General features: G+C 43.1%; 2 protein-coding genes across 8 annotated transcripts in view; both read left to right on the forward strand.

Annotated features, from left to right (window-relative positions):
• The window catches only part of LOC106569206 (potassium voltage-gated channel subfamily H member 2), an 80,425-nt gene extending 70,644 nt beyond the window's left edge, over positions 1-9,781 (forward strand). The window contains exons 7-16 of the mRNA XM_045694140.1: positions 2,518-2,937; positions 3,148-3,544; positions 3,887-4,086; positions 4,249-4,501; positions 5,150-5,343; positions 5,506-5,611; positions 5,862-6,143; positions 6,871-7,069; positions 7,369-7,564; positions 8,255-9,781. Of these exons, the coding sequence (XP_045550096.1) occupies positions 2,518-2,937; positions 3,148-3,544; positions 3,887-4,086; positions 4,249-4,501; positions 5,150-5,343; positions 5,506-5,611; positions 5,862-6,143; positions 6,871-7,069; positions 7,369-7,564; positions 8,255-8,629 (2,622 nt within the window). The 3' untranslated portion in view covers positions 8,630-9,781. The remainder of the gene's footprint in view (positions 1-2,517; positions 2,938-3,147; positions 3,545-3,886; positions 4,087-4,248; positions 4,502-5,149; positions 5,344-5,505; positions 5,612-5,861; positions 6,144-6,870; positions 7,070-7,368; positions 7,565-8,254) is intronic.
• Positions 9,782-11,013: 1,232 nt separating this feature from the next.
• Positions 11,014-14,633, forward strand: part of LOC106569204 (microtubule-associated protein 4-like) — a 70,011-nt gene continuing 66,391 nt past the window's right edge. For all 7 annotated transcript variants that reach the window (XM_045694141.1, XM_014140322.2, XM_014140323.2 and 4 more), the window contains exon 1: positions 11,014-11,294. The gene's annotated coding sequence lies outside the window, so the exon portion shown is untranslated. The remainder of the gene's footprint in view (positions 11,295-14,633) is intronic.

Consider the following 14,633-nt stretch of genomic DNA (forward strand, 5'->3'; position numbering starts at 1 on the left):
TGCAGGTTTGGTGCTGGGCTGAGGTCGGGGAGCCTTGTTGTTGCTTGTCCTGTGGCATGATCTCTCTGACAATGTTTGCTGATGTGAGGGGTTCCTTTGAGGGGCACGGGGGGAAATGACTGCCTACTCTGGTCTTGAAGCTGCTGAACAAGTTTCTTTGCTTTACTCTTCCTCCTGCTGGTTCTCCCACACCTGGCCTATTGGATGGAAATAGTCCTCGACTCAGAAAGGGCAGAGAGGTGAAGGGAGATGGGGAGGAGGTTAGAGAGATTGTTAGGTTAGATTTCTCGTTGGATATTAGTGCATTGTCGGGACTAGAAGCACAAGCATTTCGCTACACTCGCATAAACATCTGCTAACCATGTGTATGTGACAAATAAAATTTGATTTAGATTTGGATTTGAGAGGGAGGTTGTGGCAGGTTGGGAGGATGTGAAATGAGGGAGACAGGGTAAGCCCTATGGTTTAGGCTAGGGGGACACTGCAGTGAAAATATAACGGATCAAATATCAGTATATTAACATATCAATGTTTTATGAAAATCCTGTGGGATTAGCTTTTTCTCACCGCTGATAATTAACATGGACATCACTTTGGTGACCTAAAAAGTTCCCCATATTCCTGTAAATCACACTCCCAGTCATGAAAGGATACGTCATTGCCCAGATACAGGAATAGAAACATTAATAAAAAATGGTCTTACTTCTCAACTGGGATGCCGATAGCAAGAGCCTTAGTGCTGCTGTTATGTTCATTACTGTGGGTGGGGAAAGTTTGATGTTCTGTGTTCAAGCTAAAATGTAATTAATTTCCTAGCTAGATATTTTCTGCCTGTTCCGGATGTGCTGTAATTTCTCATTCCGACTGATACGTAATGAGCAGGAGAAATATCTAATGATAATGTAAGTTAATCATGTTTGCGTGTTTCTGGCTTTCAGAGTCGTTTTGCATGTGTACACTATGTGTGAAGCAGTCTGTAGGCCTACAGTGGATTAATAGACTTTAAAGGAATGATTGAAATCACTTTCTATCATGGAGAATAATACACTTGGCAGTTAGGCCCTTGACGGATTTACAGTTCTGTAATAGACAGTGGAATCATTAGTTTTGGCCAGCAGTTTCCCAGACAGGGCCAACCATCAGCTATACTTCAGTGAGTTCTGATTGGGTGTTGATGGGTGATTGAGAGGCCGGAGAGAGTTTGGTGAGAAGAACAACAGAACAGCAAGGGCTTGATTGGAAGTATTAAGCACTTTCTGACTGTCTCACTGTTTCATTTTTCCCAGACAGGAATGCACTGTACTGTACACTGTGTTGTGTTTTGGACAGGCGAGTACTATGTGATGTTCTATACCTGCTTTTGACGTCACACAAGGAGACGAGCCACAAATCATAGGGCTAATGCCGGTCACGTCATTCAAGATGCTTTAGCTGAAGATACAAGAACAAAAAAAGTGAAAGTAAGAACACATGGAGTAGCAGAGGATGTATGGTATATCTTAGTCATTTCTTTCCATTTATATTTTGGTGCAAGCAGGAGGTTTGATATTTATAAGAAGCTGTCAACTTGTGTGTACTGTTCTTAGATTTCGTCTGTCATATTCTCTTTGGTGAAGTGGCCTAAAGGCTGGAGCCACCTGCTCCCCTTCACCAGTCACTGGTTACACACTGACTAGGGCCCTCACTGTCACGCCTGCTCCCGCTCTTCCCCCCTGGCGCTCAAGGGTGCCAGGTTGCCCTGCATTACGCACTCCTGTCACCATCATTACACACACCTCTTTCCCTCGTCACGTGCATCAGCGATCATTTGGACTCACCTGGACTCAATCACCTGTGCTATTTCCTTCCCTATATCTGTCTGTCCCCCAGCTCTATTCCCCACTTCCTCATTAATGTTCGTATGTCATTTTGTTACCTGTTTCTGATGCTGGTCCTGTCCTGTTCCATGTCTCTGCTATATTAAATGTTCCACTCCCCGTACCTGCTTCTCATCTCCAGCGTCGGTTCTTACACTCACAGGTCGGACACTCTCTCATCTTGATTTCAATATGTAACAAGAGTGATTTATAAACCATACTACACAAGAAACTGACTTTTCTCAGTCCCACATACACAACATGCTGTATTCCTACTCAAACACATTCAGGAAGTTTAGTCTAAAATGGCCACAATCAATCATATGAAAATTAGATCCTACCAGACCATGACCAAATTGTTGGAATTTAGTTTTCATACAGTTTTTCATTAGCTCCATTACCGTTTCAAGCACTATAATGAACAAGTGTTTTGTGATTGTGTTGAAGCCTAATGGCTACTCTCAATCATCTACTGTTTATGTATGGGGGCTCCCATCCTATTCATACAACATTAATCTCATGTGGATTGTCCAAAATGAAACAAATAATGACATTCACGCCATGTTTAGAGGACAGGTTCCTCTCTTGGTCATCAAATTCAACAGAATTTCACCTTTCGATCTTCAGTTTCATTACACATCTCCTCTCTCTCCTTCCCAAGGTCCTCTCACTAGGCCCAGATGTCCTACCAGAGTACAAGCTCCAGACCCCCCGCATCCATAAATGGACCATCCTGCACTACAGCCCCTTCAAGGCAGTGTGGGACTGGGTCATCCTGCTCCTGGTCATCTACACAGCCATCTTCACACCCTACTCCGCGGCCTTTCTCCTCAGTGACCAGGAGGAGGCGGCCATGCAGACCTGTGGTTACTGCTCTCCACTGAACGTGGTGGACCTCATCGTGGACATCATGTTCATTGTTGACATCGTCATCAACTTCAGGACGACATACGTCAACACCAACGACGAGGTGGTCAGCCAGTCGCAGCGGATTGCCGTGCACTACTTCAAAGGCTGGTTCCTCATAGACATGGTGGCGGCTATCCCCTTTGACCTGCTCATATACCGCTCTGGAGAAGAGGTGAGGAGACCTGGGTGGAGTGGTTTTTAATGCCCTAAAAGTATCATTGTTGTACCTAAGTGCTGCTACGAGCATCTGTTTTAAGAGCCTGTGCAATATAAGTAAACTGACACATAGTGATTATAATCAAAAGCGCTTGGTTGTATGGCTGGGTGTTGTGCGTGTGTGAATGACCTGTGTTGGACATCTTTCTTACCTGTACCCTTTAAGACAACAACCCTGATTGGCCTGTTGAAGACTGCTCGGCTACTGCGATTGGTGCGCGTAGCTCGAAAGCTGGACAGATACTCTGAGTACGGAGCGGCCGTCCTCTTCCTCCTCATGTGCACCTTTGCCCTCATCGCTCATTGGCTGGCCTGCATCTGGTACGCAATTGGTAACGTGGAGCGTGCAGGAGCGGCCCGGATTGGCTGGTTGGACTCTCTGGGGGACCAGCTCGGAAAGCCCTACAATCAGACTATACCAGGGTCAGGTCCCTCCATCAGGGACAAATATGTCACAGCACTCTACTTTACCTTCAGTAGTCTGACCAGCGTGGGCTTCGGGAACGTCTCCCCTAATACCAACTCTGAGAAGATCTTCTCTATCTGTGTAATGCTCATCGGCTGTAAGTCCCAATTATAAACCCTCAATACACAAATAAATCTTGCTTAATACACACGTTATGTTACTGTTAACACATGATTGGAAATTGTACATCACATGGATGGGGAATGTAAGTTTTATGTGTATTGGACCTATTGGACAGCCACATCTCATGTCCACTGTCCAAGGCAATTCTTCCCCAGGGAAGATTATGTCAATTTTATTGTATCTTATTTAATAATATAAAACACTACATTTTGATTACAGGCACAAAATCTTCATGTTTTTCTAGCATTATAATTTTACATGCTTATTTTTGGGGGGAATATGCTCAGTCCTCTCTATTCTCTCTGTGTGTCTACAGCTCTCATGTATGCCAGCATTTTTGGTAACGTGTCAGCCATCATCCAGCGGCTGTACTCCGGCACGGCTCGCTACCACACCCAGATGCTGCGGGTTCGAGAATTCATCCGCTTCCACCAGATCCCCAACCCACTGAGGCAGCGGCTGGAGGAGTACTTCCAACATGCCTGGTCCTACACTAACGGCATTGATATGAATGCTGTGAGTCATAAACACACTTGTCGAACACACATGCACAGACTCACCGCGACTTATTTTTGTAAGAGTGGCGAAATGGACACATTAAGTAGTAAAAAGGCAACACACAGTGGTCGACACAAAGACAAACCAGCTGATGTGTCTCCGCTCCTCTATGTTGTCCAGGTGCTGAAGGGCTTCCCAGAGTGCTTACAGGCTGATATCTGCCTGCACCTCAACCGCACCCTGCTGCAGAACTGTAAGGCCTTCAAAGGCTCCACTAAGGGCTGCCTGCGGGCCCTGGCCATGAGGTTTAAGACCACCCATGCCCCGCCAGGCGACACCCTGGTCCATGCTGGTGACGTTATCTCAGCCCTCTACTTCCTTTCCCGTGGCTCCATAGAGATCCTGAGAGGGGATGTGGTGGTGGCCATCCTGGGTAGGATATCATCTAAACTGCATTTCCATATGGCACAATAAAGATTTACTTGATTTGAATTGACTTGACTTGCAGTGGCTTTCAACCTGTACTGTATATATGTACTTGTACATATTGCTATTGTTATTTTACTGCTGTTGTTTAATTATTTGTTACTTACATTTTTTATTTTAAATTTTTTACTTAACACTTATTTTTCTTAACTTCATAAAGCATTGTTGGTTAAGGGCTTGTAAGTAAGTATTTCACTGAAAGGTCTACATTTGTTGTATTCGGCGCATGTGACAAATACATTTTTATATTATTTGATATATTGTTGCAGAGGCTTTTAACCCAGTCTCTCTCATCTTCTCCACTCCTTGAGATATGCCCTCATAGTCCTCCACAATGTTTAGTTGAACAGCCTCACCTGGTGGTTGCTATGGGTTAGACACAAGAATATGAGAGAGCACATTCACTCAGAAACCTTGTAAATCGCTATAAATGAACACAGAAAAAGTAAATTAGATATTAATTATTAACACATTGTCTCTGAATATCCACAATATCAGAAGCACATAATGCATCCATTTTGTATCCATAGATATGCTATGATCAATGTATCTTCTCCTGTGCATCCAGTAAACAATCTCTCCTTTCCCTCTGCAGGTAAGAATGACATCTTTGGGGAGCCCATTAACCTGTATGCCTGTCCAGGGAAGTCCAATGCAGACGTGAGGGCTCTGACCTACTGTGACCTCCATAAGATCCACAGGGAGGACATGCTGGAGGTGCTGGACATGTATCCCGAGTTCTCTGACTACTTCTGGGGGAACCTGGAGATCACGTTCAACCTCCGGGATGTGAGTTGGCTTTTTGTTACAGAATTTTGTCTCTAATGCCTTGCTAGAAACATGTAATTCAGGGGAATTTACTGTCTCTTATCGTAGAGTTTGATTGTTTGAATTTAAGTTATTTGACTACATAAATCATTCTATAACTTCTCACTTTAATATTTTTTTCAGGCTGCCACGGTAGCTGGTTCAATGAGCAGTGAGGACTCTGATCATTGTGGAGTCAGCTGTCGTATTCACAGACAAAATCTGTCACTCAGTTGCAGCTCGGACAGAGGTGTGGTACCCTGTTAGTCAAGTACTCTGGGTAGCACACGGCTAGATTAGATCATTTTGTGTATTTCAGTTTGATTTTAGTAAACCCGTTCAATTTGCATTAATCACACTTGCTTCAATTCGACAAGTCTGTTCTATCCACTCTATAGGTGCGTCTCAAAGTGCACCCTATTCCCTGTATAGTGAATTACCATATGGGCCCTGGTCAGAAGGACAAACCCTATTTCTGCATTCTATGCCTCTCCTCACAGAGGCAGAGGAAACCAATCCATCCCAGAGACATGTCCGCAGGGCCAGAGGCCAGAGCTCCAGAGCACAGGGAGATGGGCAGAACACAGAGTCTCAGGGCCTGATGAGCTCAGCCTATTCTCCTTCCTGCTCCAGTGAAGATGAGGAGTCAGTGTTAACCAGCCCTGTACAACCAACTTCACTAGTAGGGATCCCCCATAGTCAGACCACCATCCTCAACATCAGCAATGCGGTGGAGGATGAGATGAACCAGAAGACTGGCAATACCTGCAATCCTCTCTCAGGTAGACCATGTCTCCATCAGCATTATTTTTTTAAACCTTTTGTCTTTGTGTTAGAGTGGTGTTATTTTTCTCAATTTGTTGCACCACAATAATAGCCTATCATGCTGCTATTCATGTCAGTGCTGTTACAGGCTTTGGTTTTTCCATGTAATATTTCAAGTTTGGACGTTTAGAATGTGGGGCGCATCGATTGGTGTCACCTCGTTAGTCAGTCTGTATTACACGTGTGCTGGTTGGCCATCTCGTTAGAGGGATGCTGTTTAAGAGTGGCTGGCCCAGTGCTCCAGTTGTCTTGAGAGACAACACATTTAATTGGCACTACCTATTTCAGGTCTAGACAAACAATCCTTTATCTGGTCTTCCCTGAATTAATTTTTTCCACCTTTTTGGTTTGCTTCCTGTCTTTGTTTTGTGTGTGTTTATAGTTTGTTTGCCTCTTCTTGGGCAAATTTAGTGGGCGCTCATGGAGGGTGTCTTTTAGGTTCCAGTTGTTGTTGCCAGTCACCTTTCAGTGGACACCTCCATGAGTGTCTTTCAGAACCCCTCCTAGAACCCCACCTGTTTCGTTTTGGTTGGTAATGTGATTTTTCTTTGTTAGTTCCCTTTGTTGTGAGCGACTGAGTTTCTTGTGGGAACGTAACAGTACGGTATACTGTATGTTTCTGATAGATGGTATATGAGCTGGACTAGCTGTCTGTCTAACCTCCCTTGTTCTTCCCTGTATCAGGGGCTTTCTCAGGCGTCTCCAACATCTTCAGTTTCTGGGGGGAGAGCCGCGAACAGCAGCAGTATCAGGAGGTGACCTGCCACTGCCTTCCCTCCCCTCCCCCTCCTCCCCCTCTCCACGCTGTCTTGAGCAACATCAGCCGACGGCAGCGCAGCGAGCTGGAGAACAGGCTGGAACTGCTGCAGAGACAGCTCAACAGGTCGGAGAATGTTCGGTCAATGTTGAGTGAACCCTTGGGTTGTGTATTCTTGTGTGTATCCCAAATGGCACACTACTCCATATATAGTTCACTACTTTTGACCAGGGCACATAGTGCAGTGATTTGACCAGAGCCCTACAGTATGTAGGGAATAGGGTTCCATTTGGGTTGCAGCCAATGCCTTGCCGAACCTTTGGTGTTGGGAGGCTGTCTCCCTTTAACTGAGGGATAATGAGATGTTGTGACCTATGCTACTTTAGCTGTGGTTGTAGTCTGACTATTCTACTGTGATCACTCAGGATGGAGTCACGGATGTCCACAGACATCGGGGCCATAATGCAGCTGCTCCAGAGACAGATGGTGCTAGTGCCCCCGGCCTACAGCACAGTGTCCTCTCCCCCTGAACTGTCCCCCTCCCTCACCCTGAGGCCTGCAGAGAGGCTGGTGCAGCCGGGCTCACCGCTGGACTCAGAGACCCTGGCCTCCCTCTCACAGGTAGTACTGTATGTATACCACATATTGCAACGGGGAACACCATCCAAGCAAAGGTGCTTCTTAACTGATGGACACATCTTCCAAATGTTTGTATTTATGCTGAACAAAAATATAAACGCAACATGTAAAGTGTTCCTTGTTTCATGAGTTGAAATAAAAACTCCAAAACATTTTCCATATGCACAAAAAGTGTATTTCTCTCAAAGGGTGTATTTCTGTCTGTAATAAAGGCCTTTTGTGAGGAAAAACTTGTTCTAATTGGCTGGGCCTGGCTCCCCAGTGTGTGTGCCTGGCTGCCAGTTGGGTGGGCCTGGCTGCCAAGTGGGTGGGCCTATGCCCACCCATAGCTGCATCAATGCCCAGTCGTGTACTCCATAGATTTGGGCCTAATTTTATTTCAATTGACTGATTTACTTATGAACTGTAACTCAGTAAAATCTTTGAAATTGTTGCATTTATATTTTTGTTCAGTGTAGATTTAAAGCCCCTTCTGGATGTAGGTCATCAGCTTGTTAGGACCATCACTAGTCTGGATCCATAGGAAGCAACTGCTCAGCGTGTCTTTTCTAGCCTACTGTATATCAACCAATAATCCCACTTTGACGTTTACATGTTCACTCTGAGACGTTATTCTGTAGTTGTGTACTGTAGATCTGATTCTTCTCACCTCTTTCTTGTTCTCTACCTCAGTTCTTGATCAAAACAGATTTTGACTACAGCCTTTCCAAGTCCTGTGAGTCTCTCCACAATGCAGTGGAGCTGTGTCTTCTGGAGCCAACCCGAGTCCTGGAGCCAACCCCAGTCTTAGACCCTCTCCCCAAGACTCCGCCTCTTGGCAACAGCATCCACCCAGAGCATCGCGCCCTAGGCTTGTCCATCCATACAGATACTGAGCCCTTAAGCCTGGTCAACCATGGGAACTTCTCAGCGCCAGGGACAGGATTGGCCCAGTCAGACCCCTCGGAGGGCCGACGCAGGCTCTCGCTGCCAGGGAAACGCACAGCTCTGGACCTGGAGAGCCCCTGGACTACTGCACACAGATACAGCTCTGACCCTGGTAGTTAGGGGCCAAACAGTGTTTGTGTAACACTATCTCCCTGCTTATGGACATGAAGTCATAAGAAGTACTCAAACAAAAACATATCCAAACTGTTTCCCTCTCTGCCCGTGAAATAAAATGTCCTGTGCATGGATAAAATTATTTTCTGGTCATAGAAGTCCTCAAAGCATCACTTTTCACAGATTTATGCTACCATTTGCAGTATTGTATATGGAAACATATTTGTCCTTGTTAGTCAATATCTGTCTTTGGTGTATATGTCCTTGTTGTCACCATGTATGGGTTAAGTGTTAGCTGACTAACAGAACTCTCTGTTCTGTCTCGTGGAGTTGTGATGGGAGAGCTGCTGCTAATTTTCATTAGTCTACTGATGTTGCTCTAACGTCTGTCTGGCTCAAAGGGTAACAGAAATGAATTCTGGGATCCATATCTAATTCTTAAATTACTGAACTGAATTAGCAAGCAATATGCAAACTGTAAAACATTTCTGTTCTGTTATCATTGTGTGGTATCCTCTCGCATTTGTCTTTGAGTTAGTCTAGATGTTGAATGAGATGGCGTGCGCGCTGAATAACATAATATCCAATCCTAGGCCAGCAGAGCATCACAGAATTATGACCTAATGTACTGAATGTAGTATCTGTCAGACCACAGCAATATTCCATGATGCAAGCGTGCCACCTGGGCCTCAATTCTCCTCCTTCTCTCTCTGACTGCAGAAGACCGACTACTCAGTTACTGTAACAAGCAACTCCAAGTGTAATGACAATGTTTACACATTTTAGAGCAGGACCTGTATGTGTTAAAACATTTTAGTTTAGGTTGTATCTCTTATTTGATAGAATATATAGATTGAATGATTTCTTGGAAATATATTTAAAGAACATATCATTATGGATTATTGCTTAATTGTCATTCTGAATAGTACCATTAGCCTACCTATACTGTTATAGTGTGTTACTGTCCCGTTCTGGGAAATAGATTACTGCAGGAAAAGTAGCTTGTTATGTAGGGATATAATGTAAAAAAATCTGAACTATTGTTGGTTGGAGGTTTGGGTCAGGGTACAGTATTTATTGATTCAGTTGAATATAGTTACTGTGTAGCTTGATGTATATTTGATAATGAACAGTTGGACACTACTCATGAATAAAAAGATTAACAAGAAATGCATTGTTTTGTGTATGGTCATACCTTGAAACTATTCAAACATGGTAAATTGAACAGGACAATACACATGTCTTATTGCATGTTTGTTCACATGCATTTTACTAAACATGAGTAATCTCATTTTTAGTGGGAAGATATTAATTCATGACATGTATATACTTCAAATAAAAGCACTATACTGATCTGGATCTCAGGCCTGTGCAAATCTACAGTACCTCATAAAACGTCTGGTCACTATCATGTCCTGAGATGCCCTTTTGAAATCGTAGAAGATATATTTATCATTCCATTCATTCCATTCCACCTATTACATTGACCCTGTCCTCATTTATCTCTGACCACCAGCCTCATTTGATGAAGCGATTTAAAGACAGATATTAGATCATAGTGCATGGATCATATAGTCCTAACCCTAAAACCAGTCAGAGGGTGACCAGCATAGGCCTATGAATAAACAGCAACAGTTTGCCTATAGATGAAAGGTCCTTTAGATTTGACTGGTCCAACACTGGGTTCATTTGTTTATCCCATGTGTAACTCTGTGTCGTTTGTGTCACACTGCTTTGCTTTATCTTGGCCAGGTCGCAGTTGTAAATGAGAACTTGTTCTCAACTGGCCTACCTGGTTAAATAAAGGTGAAATAAAAAAATTAAAATCTGCTAGGCATTATATATTTACCAAATCAAATGGGACCTTAATCTCTTAATTTTATAGAAAGCACTACATTACAGCACAGCAAGTGAATCTGAATGGATGGCGGTAGTCCTGGTCTTAGATGTAACACCTGGTTGGTCTGACTTTGTTTACCTCAACTGGGAGAGACAGGTTTTTATTAGTGTCATTGAGGTCAGGGCACCATGCCCAAGGATAAAGCAGCAGACCATTAATCCCTGAGTGGAGTAGGCTAAAGTTACACATGAGCCTGTAACACCAATTAGATGTGATAATAATGAGCTGAGTGAGACAAGCCAGGCTGTGTTTCCAATATGAGGATGAACAGAGAAACTACAGAATGTAAAATATCCCTGTATAGATTTGAAAGCGAGACTAGCTGCAAAGTGCCACGCCCCCGTTTCGCGTGTGTGTCCGGCATTGAGAACTGCCTCCATACTGCCAATCAGTGCGTATCGTGCCCATACAGTATATAGAACTGTTGTCTACTGTAAATGATTGGCCACATTTCGTCTCAAGAATGGAGAAATGGATGATAGTTAATTTTGTACAATCACATCGGCTGAGTTGTCCTTCAACAGATGTGGGCAGCATCTACACAGAAACCGTGTGGGAATTATGTGCCGCTCTGACAATCTCTGCGTCAAAAATAGAGAATCAACGAAACACGGCAGCATTTCTCGACTGTGATAGGCTGAGCGTGGTGAAGTAGGCGGGCTGATTTCTGCTGTCAGTGAAGTGCTCTACGAGAAGGTAGAACAGACTTCGACCAGCGACATTCACGACAACTATTATTAACAAACGGATAAAAAAGAGAGAAAACATAGGGTAAGTAAAATTATGAATAATTACAATTGACGGGAACACTGCAGCTCAAGTGATTATCTAGGTGGAGGTATTTGTGTATTTGTCTATGCCTCAGAGATGTAGTAATTATTGATGAATGGTTACACGTTTTTTAAGGAGCAAGAAGCTCACAATATGCAGAACAGACGCAGTCCTAGTCTGGTTGACCATGAATGTAATGCGCGATATTTATTGTTCATACACTATCACATTCTGTACCCAAATTGATGTTGTTTACATATCCACAGTGCGCGTGTTTGATTCACTCCCACCACGACCAATGCAGAACATTTTCTTTGTTATGTTGCCGCATTTGAGTTAAGGGATGCTGACTGTAGACAGGTGTCCACCGCATCGCAGATGGGTCCACTCCAACAGAGCAAACATTGATCGTCGTTACATAAATGTGATATTATACAGCTTCGACATCATAAATCATCAAGTTATCACCGATAGATGCATAAAGAGTGCAATGCTACATCCCAGTGAGCACCGTCCGACTCCGAAGTCCATGGACATTGAAATTACGTTGAAATTTGGTCCGTCCGCCTTGGCCTTGATTTTGGACGCGAACATAGACGTGTATAATTGGTTCGGAGTTGGTCCTGTCCGGACCTACCTTGGTCCACACAGCGGACTTGATTTGGCCCAACCATTGGTTCAGATTTAGTCCGGTCCTGACCAAGTTTGGTCTTGTTTGGGGACGGAGCTCATTAGAATAATACCCAGCATGCTTTGCAAGTGCTTTTTGTATTTGTATTTCTTAGGGATCCCCATTAGCTGATGCCAAGGCAGCAGCTACTCTTCCTGGGGTCCGAAAACATTAAGGCACTTACATTACATATAAAACAAAAGATAAAACAATACATCCTCTAACATTATTACACCACTACATATCTACATTACAAAATGTATAATACCACCATACAACAATATTACAATGTACGTGTAGAATGCGTGTACTAGTGCTTTTGTGCTTATACGTGTTCCTTTTGACATTTACATTTTGGGCTTTTAGCAGTTGCTCTTGTTCAGAGCGACTTACAGTCAGTGCATTCAATTATGGTACATAAACAACCACATACTATACCACAGCCATAGCAAGAAAAACTTTTCTGTAATTGTTACTGATAATGTTATTGTAGTTGAAGAGTTCTGTTGTTTTTTTCTGTTGGTCTGAACTTAGATCACTGCCTAAGCTTGTGATATATATGGTAGGAATAATACATATTCCATGGCCTACTGCAATCTTCAGTTTGCTCCATTTTCCTATATTAATTATAATACAAATTATTATTATTAATATAATGCTTACTTCATTGACATGTGGATATCAGTGAATGTATGTACGTTTGAAATCTGGCCATAGAACAATTACAAAAAAACGATGTCCATAAAATATGTATTTTCAACATCTGTGTTTTTAACATCCGGAAAATATGCATTTTCAACGTCTGGAAAATACGCATTTTCAACATCCGGAAAAGACATCTTTTCAACTTTCATTCAGAACTGATGTGAATGTAATTTTGCTCACTGGAAGGCTCATCTCTACAGAGAAGACAAATACCACACAATGCCCCCCCCCTCTCTCTATGTGACTGCAGCCATACCATGGATGTATTGTGTGTTTTGCAAGCATGGTTCTGTATCCATTGTGAACTATACCCTCTGTACTGTCCTTCAAAAAAAGTCAGCTTTAGCCCATACACTTTGCTTTGTTTTGATTTTTAGTCCCAGGTTTATTGATCCTGGCAGGGGAGGTATTTTATACTCTCCTCTAGCTTGCCTATTGTTAGTGAGGAGGATTCACCATCTTTATGGAATGTTTTCATTATTTATCTGCAGATAATTGCCAAAAAGCCTACCAGTATGCAAATTAGGGAGCCAAATGAACGGATCTCTTACCAATGTGATTTGGTAGGCTACTGACGAGTCACTCACTTTAAAGGGATACTTCTGGAAGCCCGTTATCTACTTTCCCGGAGTCAGATGAACTTGTGGATACCATTTTTATGTCTGCGTGCAGTTTGAAGGAAGTTTCTAATTAGCATTAGCGCAATTGCTAACTAGCATTAGCGCAATGACTGGAAGTCTTTGGTAACTATCACCGAGACATACAAATTGTATCCATGAGTTCATCTGACTCTGGTGAAGTAGATTGCCGAAATCCTGAAGTAACCTTTCAATGTCACTGTCTGGCGTATTTGTTATCCTCACAAATTATCCTGATAGGTATCAGTCTGGTGTTTTCTGTAATGACCTTAGTGATCACTGTTTCACAGCCTGTGTTCGTAATGGCTGCTCAGTGAAACGACCTGTCCTGATTTGTCATAGACGCTTGCTAAAAAACTTTAATGAGCAAGCCTTCCTTCATGACTTGGCCTCTGTAAATTGGTATAGAATCAGCTTGATCCCCTCTGTCGAAGATGCTTGGAGCTTTTTTTTCCCCGCAGGAGGCCTTTTGCCTTTTGGTAGGCCGTTATTGTAAATAAGAATTTGTTCCTAACTGACTTGCCTAGTTAAATGAAATGGAAAAAGTTCCCAGCTGAAAATGAGTCTGTAATCAGCTGTATAGCCGACAGCCAGCGCAAGTTTAAAACACTGGTCTTGTCACACAACAAGGATTATTTAGACTGACAGACAGACAAATACACATTGTTAGATAGATACTGTAGATAAATAGGCCTTGATAGACAGACAATAAGGACTTCTTTTTGTGCAATTCTAAACATTTTGCCATGGGGCGGAGAGAAGACTTAGCAATTTTATAATACATTTCATGCAATTCTACTCATTTTTGCCATGGGTTGGAGAGGAAAATGTGCTGTTTTACAGCAGATTTCTTGCAATTCTACACATTTGCCATAGGGTGGAGAGAAATGTTTGTAGTTTTTAATATGAGATCTCAGTGAGACTGACTAACAAAATCAATGGGGGCCCCCCGGCCAAGATAATAAGTTTAGATAGCTGGCCACTAAACTAATTTAGAGATTTAAAACGTTTTAGCTGACATGGGTAATTGACTGACTATAACAAGAGTAAAACTGCTGAAACACAACCACATTTTTGTGGGGGAAATTAATCAGAGGGCCTTCAAAAGGGGGGCCATGTGGCCCGCGGGCCGCCAGTTGCCCATCCCTGGCCTAATGTATGCCATACAAGAAAATCTCTCTCTCTCAGTCGTCTGGAATGGTGGGATTATAGTGCAATCCTCCACAGATTACAGGAGACAGAGCCAGAGGGACTTGGACAGCACAGCAGTGTCTGTCCATCAAGGTTCACAAGCAATGCAGAGGCAAATAACTGCCAGTCAGTCAT

The sequence above is a fragment of the Salmo salar genome, chromosome ssa14 (genome assembly GCF_905237065.1).
Source record: "Salmo salar chromosome ssa14, Ssal_v3.1, whole genome shotgun sequence".
Classification (NCBI taxonomy): domain Eukaryota; kingdom Metazoa; phylum Chordata; class Actinopteri; order Salmoniformes; family Salmonidae; genus Salmo; species Salmo salar.